The following is a 15,283-nucleotide window of genomic DNA, read 5'->3' as shown; positions in this document are numbered from 1 at the left end:
ATCCCCTAACCAACGGATCAGATCTAAGCTCTGCAGTCCTGCCACATTCAGTCGTGAATGGTGGTGGGCAATTAAACAGCAGGAGAGGAGGAGGTTTCACAAATATCCCCATCCTCAATGATGGGGGAGCCCAGCACATCACTGCAAAAGACAAGACTGAAGCATTTGCATCCAACTTCAACCAGAAGGGCCTAGTGGATGATCCATCTCTTGAGGTCCCCAGCATCACAGATGCCAGTCTTTAGCCAATCCGATTCACTCCACGTGATATCAAGAAATGATAGCACTGTATACTGCAAAGGCTATAGGTCCTGACAACATTCCAGCAATAGTACAGAGGACTTGTGCTGCAGAACTAGCTGCGCCCCGAGCCAAACTGTTCCAGTACAGCGACAACACTGGCATCTATCCGGCAATGTAGAATATTGCTCAGGTATGTCCTGTCCACAAAAAGCAGGACAAATCCAACCTGGTCAATTATCTCATAATCAGTTTTTACTTTCAATCATCAGCAAAGTGATGGCAGGGGTTGTCAACAGTGCTATCAAGCGGCACTTGCTCAGCAATAACTTGTTCACTGAGGCTTAGATTGGGTTTCGGCAGGGCCACTCAGCTCCTGACCTCATTACAGCCTTGTTTCAATCATAGACAGATGATGGTTCAAAAAGGCAGCTCACCATCACCTCCTCGAGGGGAATTGGGGATGGACAATAAATGCTGGCCAAGCCAGCAATGCATCTTTCAAACTGTTCCTTCCCTCTTTTTTTGAGTTTTAGCCGATGCATCACATTTTCAAGGGCATTGTATACAGTTCTTAGGATTCAATTCAAGATGATCCCTGCTGGTCTCCTTTTCTTTAATGTAAATAAACTCTGCTGCTGTAAATCATAGTTCAAGTGCCTGATACAAGGTACTACATTAGTAGCCCTTTGCATCTTTCTGTAGTGCCATGATGTCCTTTCTGTAATGTGGCAACCAAAACTTATACCCCCTGCATCATCTTCCCTTTTCCTCTTTTTCCCTGTTCCACTTCCTTCTTTCGTTTTTCCTTCCCCTCTTGATAGAGGTGTTCAAAACCATGAATGGTTTTGTGCGTGTAACTAAGGAGAAATTGTTTCCAGTGGCAGAAGTCAGTAACCGGAGGACACAGATTTACAATAATTGACAAAAAAAACAGAGGTAACACGAGGAAAAATAATTTATGCAGCGAGGTGTTATCATGAATGCACAGCCTGTGTGGTGGAAGCAGATTCAGTGATGACTTTCAAAAGGGAATTGGATAAGTACTTCAAGTGGAAAAAATTGTCGGGCTATTGGGACAGAGCAGGGAAGTGGAAATGATTGGATAGCTGTTCCAAAGAACTGGCCCAGGCACAATGGGCCAAATGGTCTCATTTTGTGCTGTATCATTCTATGATTCTGAACTATTAAGGACTTTTATTGTACAGTGTTTGAGAGGAGTTTATTGATGCTTATAATAAGGATATTCATCCTTTGTGGTGTATGTTATTTCTGCATTAATGGCTGAGTAGTCTATCACCAGATTAGTGATGTGTGTATTTTTTTTCTGCAGATCTGTAAATTTGCTCGTTAAAGTTCAGGTTGTCTGCCCTCTTGATTCAGGTAAACTATATATTCTAAATAATTCAACAAAAATTTTATTTAAAAAAATATATTCACTGAACATATTTAGTTATCAAAATGTAACCCAAAATAGTCTGAGCACCACCAAATGTGTCATCAAGTTTGGTACGGTTTTTGATTTTTGACTGTATGGAGATCAAGCTGTTCTTGAAATCAAATACTTTGTGGTGTTCTGTGACAAAGTGCAAGGCTGTGTGCGCTTATGCTTTTCAAAGGAACTTTTCCACCAAGGTCATAATTTGTTGATAGTGGGATCGGTTAAATCTTGTGCCTAGTCTGCAGCCAAAGCATCATAACAAAGTATAGTCTCAAAAGTGCCATACTTCCAAGTACAAAAATGGTGTTTGACTAAAATAACGACTTATGAATATGAACAAATCAAAAGTAGTGACTTTCAATGAGGAACAAATAACCAGTGGAAGTGTGAGTAATCAAACCCGTCAAATATTTTTTCAAAAATAGTTTCATAAAACTGCTCAGATTTTTTTCTTGTACTGTTTCCAACCACCTTTTTCTTTCACTTAGGTCAGTGTGTACAGCTTAAATAATAATAATACAATCCATATCAAAAAATGAACACAAAAATAAAATTACCGAAATGTATCCATGAAGTTCTTTATTTAATGTTCAAATAGCCTGCAGCCTGGGGCTTGTGCTGGGAATTCACCTGAATGCTGGAAATTGTCCCAGCGACTGGCTAAATTCTGTGTATGAGATATATATTACTGGAGTTGAACTTTCACCCCACACATGAACATATTTAACCCAGAGTTTATGTGACAGGGCATGTAGCATGACAACCAAGCAGAAAATTAGCAAACAACTATGTGGCGAGGTGGGTGGGAGAATCAAAGGTAAAAGTTTTTTCAGGATATTTTACAGTTTAAGCAATCTATACCTATCATCTTGTTTCAGTTGGTGGGGGGCATAGGGGCATTGTATTTCTTAGAGGCCTGATGTTTGAAGCAGCACCAGTAGAGGGTATTCTTGAGGCACTTTGATTATGAACTTGGTCATTGCATTCAAAGTCTGTCAGTCATCCAGGCTTGGACCATGTGAACAACCATCTGCTTGTTGGAGTCTCAGTAGTGTGAAGAATCTCCCTGTGCAGTGCTACACAAATGATAAATTCCAAGAGCACTAAGAATTAAGGGGGAAGTTGAAACTTCTAGAATTATGTAAATAATAAGGAAACTATTCATAGTTTACTAATCAAAGCTACTAGATACATGAAACTCCTCCCTTCACTGATTCCAAGTCCTTGTGTTACGACCTCAGTAAAGACCATTAACTTTAAAAACAAGAGATCTGACCTCCCCAGACCAATTGAAGAATTACACAACAAGATTACAGGTTTTCAGACTTTTACTATAATAGCAACTAAAAATCCACTTACCAAACACTACTTAGTAGGTAGCTAATACATTAAATTACAGAGAAAGGTATTTTCCATTTACTTAACACCTTTTTAACTCCATACTACAGTTAGACGTTACACAGTGTTCTCCTCGAAATGGTACCTTTGCAGTTAAAAGGTCCCAAACTCCTCCCAGTTGCAATAGGTTCAATCTCCCAGTGTCTTTGACAAAGCCAATGTCCTCTTTGCTCACTTCTTCCAAGCATACTTGACTGGTCTTCTGTTAATAAAGCAATCTCTGGTGACCCTGTTGGTCTTTTCTCCTCCGCAAACCTGAAGGCTTCGAACTGGGTTCAAATCTTAGCAGCCTTTCACTGTATCAGTGTTCTGAGAGCAGTTGCTCTCGTGCTCTTGCTCTCTGGTGTTCGTGTCTTCCATGCTTCCTTACAGCCTGTCCGACTTAGGAAAGCCTGTTGAATTTATCCAGAACAAAAGTTGATAGTCATTTGATGATTACTATAGGTCTGGCCATAGCAAAACTACTTGGGTCTTCCTTTGTATTCAGGTGTTAGCAATTGTAACTTGAACTTGCATTTTTAGAACTCCTGGCTCCTTGTTTACGATCTGAGAGTCTGGGAAAGTGAAACTCACTGTCCTTCAGGTACTACAACCTTGCACTCTGCTTTGAAAAGGGTCTTTGATCTGGTTTCCTTGTGTTCATGGTAACCAAGACCCCTGGTTTGTCTCTGGATAGGCTTGGCGTGAGGTCACATGTCTCCTCTGAATCCTTTCTATACTGCATTAAAGATCACAGTTTTCTTTTAAAAAAAAAAAGGAACCATACTATAAAGTCCAGCATTCATACTTGTTACTCTCATATTCTAGGACCTCCTTCCCAATGCTCCCAGGCTTCCTCAAGTATAACAAAACTCTGAGATCCTGACCCTTCTGGAACATGCATGCTCCAGGAATCTCCCCCTCTGGATGTCATTTTTATATACTCTGTCCTTCATAATGCTGAAACCAATGCCCCCTCCCTCACCACCTCACAACAGTACTGAATATCTCTGGACCCTCTGCCCTCACTGTAAACACTCTCCCTTGTGCTACTACCAGACATTAAGTATCACCCAGTGAGCAATCCCTATATTGCGCATCCTTGTGTTACCAAGCTCCAGGTTCCAACTCCACAAAATAGCCAAATACTATAAACAGTCTAATGCTGTCAAGCCCAAGAAAATTAACTTATGGGCTGATGGTTGATCCCTGTGTATTTATTTGGTGACCATTGCATAAACTCCATTGTTAGCAATTTGTCACCGAATGCTATACGTGCAGTGCCATTACAATTTTGAGACGACTAACCATTTTCACCAGATAACAGTTTGATTTGTTTCATAATAGTCTATCTTCTGTGCTGTTGCACATGGTAAGTCATAGACCACAGTCACTCATTAACTATCTCTGTCGTCTTGTTCTTCTTTCTGTGGCCGTAGATGTGACTCCAGGATGGTATGTTGCCTCCATGGTGCTAGGGTCAAGAATGTCAATGAACAGCTTCAGAACATTTTTTCGGGGGAGGGTAAACAGCCAGAAGTCATGGTCCACATTGACACCAATGACATAGGTAGAAAGAGGGATGAGGTCCTGAAAGCAGAATTTAGGGAGCTAGGAAGGAGATTGAAAAGCAGGACATCTAAGGCAGTAATCTCAGGATTACTCCCAGTACCACATGCTAGTGAGTATAGAAATAGGAAGATTGAGCGAATGAACATGTGGCTGGAAAAATGGTGTAGGAGGGAGGGCTTTAGATTCCTGGGGCATTGGGACTGGTTCTAGGGAAGGTGGGATCTGTACAAGATGGACGGGTTACACCTTAACAGGACAGGGACTAAGATCCTCGTAGGGAGATTTGCTAGTGCTGTTGGGGAGGGTTTAAACTCGTATGTCAGTGGGGTGGGAACCTGTGAGGGAATTCAGATAGGAGAAAAACAAAGCTGGTTATGGGAAGTCAGAAAAGCTGTGAATGAAAGTGGAAAGCAGCAGAAACAAATGCTAAAACCAACCAGCGTCAAAATACAGAGTAGTCTTAAAATGGCAGAATTAAAGGTACTCTATCTGAATGCACGCAGCTTTCACAACAAGGTAGGTGTGTCGATGGCGCAAGTAGAAGGAAACAGGTATGATTTAATTGCCATTATGGAGACATGGCTACAGGGTGACCAAGACTGGGAACTGAATATTAAAGGATGTTTGATATTTAGGAAGGACAGGCAAAAGGGAAAAGGATGTGCGGTAGTGCTGATAATAAGGGATGGGATCAGTGCATTAGTGAGAGAGGATCTTCGATTGGAAGAACAGGATGTAGAATCTATTTGGGTGGAGCTAAGATGCAGCAAGGGACAACAATTATTGGTAGGAGTGGTTTACAGGCCAACAAGCAGTAGTGGTCATGTAGGGCATGGTATAAATCAGGAATTTAGATGTGCATGTCGCAAGAACAATGCAGCAATCATGGGTGACTTAAGTCTTCATATAGACTGGGTAAATCTAATGAGCACCAATGCTGTGGAGGAAGAATTCCTACAATGTGTCCGAGATGGTTTTCTGAAGCAATATGTTGAGGAACCAACTAGGGAACAGGCTATTTTGGATCTAGTATTATGCAATGAGAAAGGGATAATTAATAATCTGGTAGTAAAAGAACCTTTAGGGAAAAGTGACCATTGTATGATAGAATTTTCCATTAAGTTTGAAAAGAGATAGCTCAATCCAAAAACTAGTGTCTTAAATCTAAACAAGGGAATTATGAAGGTAGGAGGAGCAAGTTGGCCGTGGTGGATTGGAAAAATACATTAAAAGGTTTGATGGTAGATTGGCAATAGCTAGTATTTAAAGGATTAATGCATGGTTTTCAAAAAACATACATTGCTTTAAGGCAAAAGAACCCAATAGGGAAAGTGAGTCGACTGTGGCAAACAACGGATATTAAAGGTAGTATTAGATCAAAGAGGAGGCTTATAAAGTTGCCCAAAAAAATCATAAGCCAGATGATTGGGAGAATTTTAGAATTCAGCAAAGGAGGATCAAGAAATTGATAAAGAAAGAATAGAATATGAATGTAAATTAGCAAGCAATATAAATATGGATTGTAAAAGCTGCTATAGGTATGTAAAAAGGAAAACATTGGCCAAGACAAATGTGGATCCATTTCAGGCAGCGACAGGAGAATTTATAATGGGAAATTGAGAAATGCAGAGAAGCTAAATAATTACTTTGTGTGTGTCTTCGCGGAGGAAGATACAAGAAGTCCCCCTAAAATAATTGAAATCCAAGGGTTCAGTGAGAATGAGGAACTGAAAGAAATTAGGATTAGTAAAAAAGTAGTATTGGAGAAAGTAATGGGACTGAAAGTTGACTAATCCCGGGACCCGATGATCTTCACCCAAGAGTTTTGAAAGAGATGGCTACAGAGATAGTGAATGCATTGGTGATCATCTTTCAAAGTTCTATAGATTCTGCAATGGTGCCTGCAGATTGGAAGATTGCAAATGTAATCCCACTGTTTAAGAAAAGAGGGAGAGAGAAAACAGGAAACTAAAGACCTGTTAGCCTGATGTCAGCAGTAGGGAAAATACTAGAATCTATTATAAAGGATGTGATTACTGGACATTTGGAAACTAATGGTCTGATTGGACAGAGTCAACATGGATTTATGAAAGGGAAATAATGTTTGACAAACTTGTTAGAGTTTTTTGAGGATGTTATTAGCAGAGTGGATGTGGTGTATTTGGACTTTCAGAGGCTTTTGATAAAGTCCCACATAGGAGGTTACTAAGCAAAATTAAAGCACATGGGATTCGGGGTAAAATACTAGCATGGATTGAGGATTGGGTAATAGGCAGAAAACAGAGTAGGAATAAATGGGTCATTCTCAGGTTGGTAGACTGTGACCAGTGGGGTACCGCAAGGAGCAGTGCTTGGGCCTCAGCTGTTCACAATCTATATCAATGATTTGGATGTGGGGACCAATTGTAATATTTCCAAGTTTACAGATGATACAAAACTTGGTGGGAATGTGAGGTGGATGCAAAGAGACTTGAAGGGGATGTGGACAGGCTGAGTGAGTGGGCAGGAACATGGTAGATGCCATATAATGTGGATAAGTGTGAGGTTATCCACTTTGGTAGGAGGAACGGAGATGCACAGTATTTCTTGAATAGTGAGAGATTGGGAAGTGTTGATGTACAAAGGAACCTGGGTGTCCTTGTTCATTAGTCACTGAAAGCTAGCATGCAGATACAACAAGCAATTAGTAAGGCAAATGGTATGTTAGCCTTTATCGCAAGAGGATTTGAGTACAGAAGCAAAGAAGTCTTGCTTCAATTGTATAGAACATTGGTGAGGCTGCACCTGGAATATTGTGAGCAGTTCTGGTCCCCTTGCCTGAGGAAGGATATACTTGCCATAGAGGGAGCGCAGCAGAGGTTCACCAGACTGCTCCCGAGGATGGTGGGATTGTCCTATGAGGAGAGATTGAGGAGACTGGGTCTGTATTGTCTGGAATTTAGAAGAATGAGAGGCGATCTCATAGAAACTTTAAAAATTCTTAAAGGGATAGACAGGGTATATGCAGAAAGGATGTTTCCCCTGGCTGTGGGATCTAGAACCAGGGGACACAATCTCAGAATAAAGGGCAAGCCATTAAGGACTGAGATGAGGAGGAACTTCTTCACTCAGAGGTTGGTGAATCTTTGGAATTCTCTGCCCCAGAGAGTGGTGTAAGTTCAGTAACTAAGTAAGTTCAAGACAGAGATTGATCGATTCCTAGTTGCTAATGACATCAAGGGATATGGGGATAGTGCAGGAATATGGTTTTGAGGTAGACAATCAGCCATGATCTAGAATGGTGGAGCAGGCTCGAAGGGCTGAATAGCCTCCTCCTGCTCCTATGTTCCTATGCGTCATTTTTCCTCACTTTTTTTCCCACTTTTTGGATGGGAGATGATGGGGAAAGGAGTCAGCGATGGCTGCAGGCTGTATTTGGAGATGGGGTTTTAGGAAAAATCTGGCCTCATTGACTTCTTTCCCATTCTCCCCTCTTGCTCCCATAATGTTCCTTATCCCTTCCTGCTACAATGTCCCTTCCTACCACCCCTTACCTTAGTCACTTCCCCTACATTTTCCCTTTGAACTACTCTCTCAATTTCAGTATTCTCCCCTCTCCTTTTATTCTATCATGCACATCACCCTTAATGCTCCATTCACCTTTGCCCCACTCCCGCTCCCTCTCACAGGGCAAGGTGGTGAGAAAGCAGAGCCTCCCTCATCTTTAACTAGTTGCTCTCCACTATTCCCCCTGCTCTCCTCCCTTTGTAGTTTCCTTGAAGAGGTTTTGATTGCGTTCAACATTCAACTTAAAGAATAAAAAATACAATGAGGGAAGGGCCTGCCTATGTGCTTTTCTTAATATTTGTCAGTTTCACTTTCCACCATTCATTTCTCCTCTTCCTGCTTTTCTTCTGTCACTCTCTGATAGCTGTTAGGTGGAACATATAAATATTATAATTATCAATGTAGCTGGATAATCTGGTGAGATAATTAGAGGCTGTTTGACTTTAAATTATACTATTTTGTTTGAAAAAAAAAGAATTTGCAATAAAATGTAGTCTGTCTCCTGAGCTCAACAGATTTTCTGAAGTTTATCACACACAAAACTAAAACTGCAACAAGTGTGTAGTCAGTCACACACACTTCAAAAAAAAAGCAATATCAGTTTTACTTGAATAAAGATTTTGAAATTTAACTTCAGCTTTTCAATTAATTTTGAAACACTGTTGTTCTGAAACTGCTTGCATATTCCACTAGTTCTTCGAATTGAACAACGCGAGTACAACTTGGGAAATTAAGTACATTGTTAGACAACACAATCTAAGTTCAGCTGACTCGCATCAAAAAGCAAAAATACCAAGTCCAGGTCTTTGGGAGAGGCTGGAACCTTCAAATTAAAGCTTGAGTGAAGGCACTAAAAACACAAAAGACAATTCATTGGGTACATTTAATTGTCCTTTGTGAAATATGATTTTTTTTTCTTAGCTGTTATTGGACACTAGACACTTAGTGATGGCAAAAATAGCTTTTTGGTGGTTGGGGGTGGGAATTAGACAGCATTTTTAGCAACTTGTTCAGAACCTGATGGCCAGAATCTGTAATCAGAGTGACAGGTTTACATAGACAACAGCTATAATAAATGTGGACATAGGGATTTATAATAGGAGAAAGCTGAAAGCTGACTCAAACACTGTGACAAAAACAGAAAGCTGTGTGTGTAAGTTTCCCATCTATGGTAATGTCAGAACAAACAACCAAAAGATACAACCATACTCCAGAGTCCTACCCCACTTCAGCCAAAGCTCAAGACCATCCACCTATGTTACCAAAGCTCAGGACTGCCCCAACATAAAACAAAATTCCATTCCCCCTTTCCAGTAATGCTGAATGTCAGACAGCTACCTCCAACTTTATGTTTTGCATACTGCCTTGCTGTGTATTCTGTGTTTGAAAATGTTAACTGAAAAATTAAGTGCATATTTCACAGAAGAATGCGCCTCCAGTACAAACCCTATAATTTTTAATAGAAGTATTGTCACTGTAAATCAGTGGTTATAATGTTCTGCCCCATGGCAGAACTGCTTCTAATGTCCTAAAACAGCAAATCCGATCACTCACCATGAGCAATGCCACAGAAGATTAGCGCAATAGAGAGGGATAACCTAAGTTTAGGAGACCAGGATGTAGAAGCAGTTTGGGTAGAGGTGAGAAATCATAAAGTCAAGAAATCACTTGTGGGAGTGGTGTACAGGCCACCTAACATTAACCACACTGTAGGACGGGGTATAAAGGAAGAAATAATGGCAGCTAGTCAGAAAGGTACAGCGATTAATTATGGGGGATTTTAATCTACGTATAGACTGGAAAAATCAGATGGGCAGAAGTAGCCTAGTTGAGGAGTACATAGAATGTTTTCGGGATAATTTCTTGGAACAATACGTTCTGAAGCCAACCAGAGAGCAGGCTATACTAGACCTGATATTGTGCAACAAGATAGGATTAATTAATGACCTTATAGTTAAGGCACCCCTAGGTAGTAGCAATCATAATATGATTGAATTTTACATTCAATTTGTTGGTGAGAAGAGTGGGTCCAAGTCTAGTATTTTAAACTTAAATAAGGGCAATTATGAGGACATGAAAGCAGAGCTAGCTAAAGTGAACTGGCAAATTAGGTTAAGGGATAGGTCAATAGACATGAAGTGGCAGACATTTAAGGGGATATTTCAGAATACACAGAATGGATGCATTTCAACAAGAAAGAGAAATTCCAAAGGTGGGACCTGCCATCTGTGGTTAACTAAAAGAGTTAAAGATAGTATCAAACTTAAAGAAAAAGCCTATAATTATGCAAAGATGGGAGGCAGGTCAGAAGATTGGAGGGAATATAAAAAACAGCAAGGAATGACTATAATATTGATAAGGAAGGTAGAATTAGAGTATGAGAGAAAGTTCGCTAGAAATATAAAGACAGATAGTAAGAGTTTCTATAGATATTTAAAAACGAAAAGTGTTAACAAAGTGACCGTTGGTCCTATAGAAAGTGAGTCTGGGGAATTAATAATGGATAATGAGATGACAGATGAATTGAACAGATACTTTGTATCGGTCTTCACTATTGAGGATACAATTAACATCCCAGTATTTGCTGTAAGTCAGGAAATGGAAGGGAGGGAGGAACTCAAGAAAATTACCATCACCAGGGAAGTGGTACTGAACAAATAGTTGGAGCTGGGAGCTGACAAGTCCCCGGGTCCTGATGGACTTCATTCTAGAGTGTTAAAAGAAGTGGCTGGTGAGATAGTTGATGTGTTAGTTTTAATTTTCCAAAATTCCCTGGAATTGGGGAAGGTTCCATTAGATTGGAAAATAGTGAATGTAACTCCTTTTATTTAAACACGGAGGGAGACAGAAAGCAGGAAACTACAGGCCAGTCAGCTTAACAGCTGTCTTAGGGAAAATGTTAGAAGATATTATTAAAGATGTTATAGCGGGGCACTTAGAAAAAATCAAGGTAATCAGGCAGAGTCAACATGGTTTTGTGAAAGGGAAATCATGTTTAACCAATTTATTGGAGTTCTTTGAGGGAGTTACATGTGCTGTGGATAAGAACTAGGAGCAGGAGCAGGCAATTCAGCCCCTTGCGCCTGCTCCACCATTCAATACAATCATGGCTGATCTCATCTCGGCCTCAACTCCTCTTTCCTGCCTGTTCTCCAGAACCCTTCAACCCATTACTAATTAGAAATCTGTCTATCTCCTCAAATTTACTTGATGTCCCAGCATCCACCGCACTCTGGGATAGTGAATTCCACAGACTCACGACCCTTTGAGAGAAGTAATTTCTCCTCGTCTCTGTTTTAAATCTGCTACCCCTTATCCGAAAACGATGACCTCTTGTTCTAGATTGCCCCACCAGAAGAAACATCCTCTCTACGTCTACTTTGTCAACCCCCTTATGCATCTTATTATACCCCAATTAGATCTCTTCTCATTCTTCCAAACTTCAGAGAGTAAAGGCCTAAACTGTTCAATGGGGGGAGGTGGTGGCGTAGTGGTATTGTCACTGGACTAGTAACCCAGAGACCCAGGGTATTGCTCTGGGGACATGGGTTCAAATCCCATCACAGCGGAAGGTGGAATTTGAATTCAATTAATAAATCTGGAATTAAAGAGCGAGTCTAATGATGGCCATGAAACCATTGTTGATTGTTGTAAAAACCCATCTGGTTTGCTAATGTCCTTTAGGGAAGGAAATCTGCTGTCCTTACCTGGTCTGGCCTACATGTAACTCCAGATCCACAGCAATGTGGTTAACTCTTAAATGCCCTCTGAAATGGCCCAGCAAGCCACTCCGTTGTATCTAACCGCTACGAAGTCAATAAAAAGGAATGAAACCGGACGGACCACCCGGCATCGACCGAGGCAGCTGAAACAACAACGGCAAACTCAGCCCTTTTGACCTTGCAAAGTCCTCCTTACTAACATCTGGGGGCTTGTGCCAAAGTTGGGAGAGCTGTCCCACAGACGAGTCAAGCACCAGCCTGACATTGTCTGTCAGGTATGATTCCGTGAATATGACTATGTCCCAACACTGCCATCACCATCCCCGGGTATGTCCTGTCCCACCGACAGGACAGACCCAGCAGAGGTGGTGGCACAGTGGTATACAGTAGGGAGGGAGTTGCCCTGGGAGTCCTCAACATCGACTCTGGACCCCATAAAGTCTCATGGCATCAGATCAAACATGGACAAGGAAACCTCCTGCTGATTACCACCTACTGCCCTCCCTCAGCTAATGACTCAGTACTCCTCCATGTTGAACAGCACTTGGAGGAAGCACTGAGGGTGGCGAGGGCACAGATAGTACTCTGGGTGGGGGTCTTCAATGTCCATCACCAAGAATGGCTCGGAAGCACCACTACTGATCGAGCTGGCCGAGTCCTAAAGGACATATCTGCTAGACTGGGTATGCGGCAGGTGGTGAGGGAACCAACAAGAGGGGAAAACATACTTGACCTCGCTCTCCCCAATCTACCTGTTGCAGATGCATCTGTCCATGACAGTATTGGGAGGAGTGACCACCGCACAGTCCTTGTGGAGACGAAGTCCCGTCTTCACATTGAGGATACCCTCCATCGTGTTGTGTGGCATTACCACCGTGCTAAATGGGATAGATTTCGAACAGGTCTAGCAATGCAAAACTGGGCATCCATGAGGCGCTGTGGGCCATCAGCAGCAGCAGAATTGTACTCAACCACAATCTGTAACCTCATAGCCTGGCATATCCCCCACTCTGCAATTACCATCAAGCCAGGAGACCAACACTGGTTCAATGAAGTGTGCAGGAGGGCATGCCAGGAGCAGCAGCAGGCATACCTCAAAATGAGGTGTCAACCTGGTGAAGCGACAACACAGGACTATCTGCGTGCCAAACTGCGTAAACAGCATGCGATAGACAGAGCTAAGCGATCCCATAACCAACGGATCAGATCTAAGCTCTGCAGGCCTGCCACATCCAGCCGTGAATGCTGGTGGACATTTAAACAACTAACTGGAGGAGGTGGCTTCACAAATATCCTCATCCTCAATGATGGGGGAGCCCAGACATCAGTGCGAAAGATAAGGCTGAAGCATTTGCAACAATCTACAGCCAGAAGTGCCGAGTTGATGATCCATCTTGGCCTCCTCCTGAAGTCCCCAGCATCACAGATGCCAGACTTCAGCCAATTCGATTCACTCTGCATGATATCCAGAAACGATTGAAGGCATTGGATACTGCTAAGGCGATGGGCCCTGATAATATTCTGGCAATAGTACTGAAGACCTGTGCTCCAGAACTTGCCGCGCCCCTAGCCAAGCTGTGCAGCTACAACACTGGCATCTATTCTGCAATGTGGAAAATTGCCCAGGTATGTCCTGTACACAAGAAGCAGGACAAGTCCAATCCGGCCGATTACCGCCCCATCAGCCTACTCTTAATTATCAGTAAAGTGATTTTTTTTTTTAGAACATTACAACGCAGTACAGGCCCTTCGGCCCTCGATGTTGCGCCGACCTGTGAAACCGTCTGACCTACACTATTCCATTTTCATCCATATGTCTATCCAATGACCACTTAAATGCCCTTAAAGTTGGCGAGTCTACTACTGTTGCAGGCAGGGAGTTCCACGCCCCTACTACTCTCTGAGTAAAGAAACTACCTCTGACATCTGTCCTATATCTATCACCCCTCAACTTAAAGCTATGTCCCCTCGTGTTTGCCATCACCATCCAAGGAAAAAGACTCTCACTATCCACCCTATTTAACCCACTGATTATCTTATATGTCTCTATTAAGTCGCCTCTCCTCCTCCTTCTCTCCAACGAAAACAACCTCAAGTCCCTCAGCCTTTCCTCGTAAGACCTTCCCTCCATACCAGGCAACATCCTAGTAAATCTCCTCTGCACCCTTTCCAAAGCTTCCACATCCTTCCTATAATGCGATGACCAGAACTGCACGCAATACTCCAGATGCGGTCTCACCAGAGTTTTGTACAGCTGCAGCATGACCTCGTGGCTCCGAAACTCGATCCCCCTACTAATAAAAGCTAACACACCATATGCCTTCTTAACAGCCCTATTAACCTGGGTAGCAACTTTCAGGGATTTATGTACCTAGACACCAAGATCTCTCTGTTCATCTACACTACCAAGAATCTTCCCATTAGCCCAGTACTCTGCATTCCTGTTACTCCTTCCAAAGTGAATCACCTCACACTTTTCCGCATTAAACACCATTTGCCATCTCTCAGCCCAGCTCTGCAGCCTATCTATGTCCCTCTGTACCCGACAACATCCTTCGGCACTATCCACAACTCCACCGACCTTCGTGTCATCCGCAAATTTACTAACCCACCCTTCTACACCCTCTTCCAGGTCATTTATAAAAATGACAAACAGCAGTGGCCCCAAAACAGATTCTTGCGGTACACCACTAGTAACTAAACTCCAGGATGAACATTTGCCATCAACCACCACCCTCTGTCTTCTTTCAGCTAGCCAATTTCTGATCCAAAACTCTAAATCACCTTCAGCCCCATACTTCCGTATTCTCTGCAATAGCCTACCGTGGGCAACCTTATCAATATCAAACGCCTTACTGAAATCCATATACACCACATCCACTGCTTTACCCTCATCCACCTGTTTGGTCACCTTCTCGAAAAACTCAATAAGGTTTGTGAGGCACGACCTACCCTTCCCAAAACCGTGCTGACTATCGCTAATGAACTTATTCTTTTCAAGATGATTATAAATCCTGTGTCTCATAACCTTTTCCAACATTTCTGGTGTCATCAACAGTGCCATCAAGTGGCACTTGCTTAGCAATAACCTGCTCAGTGACGCACAGTTTGGGTTCCGTCAGGTCCACTGAGCTCCTGACCTCATTACAGCCTTGGTTTAAACATGGACAAAAGAGCTGAACTCAAGAGGTGAGGTGAGAGTGACTGCCCTTGACATCAAGGCAGCATTTGACCGAGTATGGCATCAAGGAGCCCTAGCAAAACTGAGGTTAGTGGGAAATGGGGAAACCCTCCGCTAGCTGGAGTTATACCTCGCGCAAAGGAAGATGGTTGTGGTTGTTGGAGGTCAATCATCTGAGCTCCAGAACATCATTGCAGGAGTTCT

General features: G+C 42.3%; 1 protein-coding gene across 3 annotated transcripts in view; it reads left to right on the top strand.

Annotated features, from left to right (window-relative positions):
• The window catches only part of fancg (FA complementation group G), a 56,434-nt gene that overhangs the window by 24,228 nt on the left and 16,923 nt on the right, over positions 1–15,283 (top strand). For all 3 annotated transcript variants that reach the window (XM_068032715.1, XM_068032717.1, XM_068032716.1), the window contains one exon: positions 1,574–1,623. In XM_068032715.1, the coding sequence (XP_067888816.1) occupies positions 1,574–1,623 (50 nt within the window). The remainder of the gene's footprint in view (positions 1–1,573; positions 1,624–15,283) is intronic.

The sequence above is a fragment of the Heterodontus francisci genome, chromosome 1, assembly GCF_036365525.1.
Source record: "Heterodontus francisci isolate sHetFra1 chromosome 1, sHetFra1.hap1, whole genome shotgun sequence".
NCBI classification, from domain to species: Eukaryota; Metazoa; Chordata; class Chondrichthyes; order Heterodontiformes; family Heterodontidae; genus Heterodontus; species Heterodontus francisci.
This window is presented reverse-complemented; position numbering and strand designations above follow the sequence as displayed.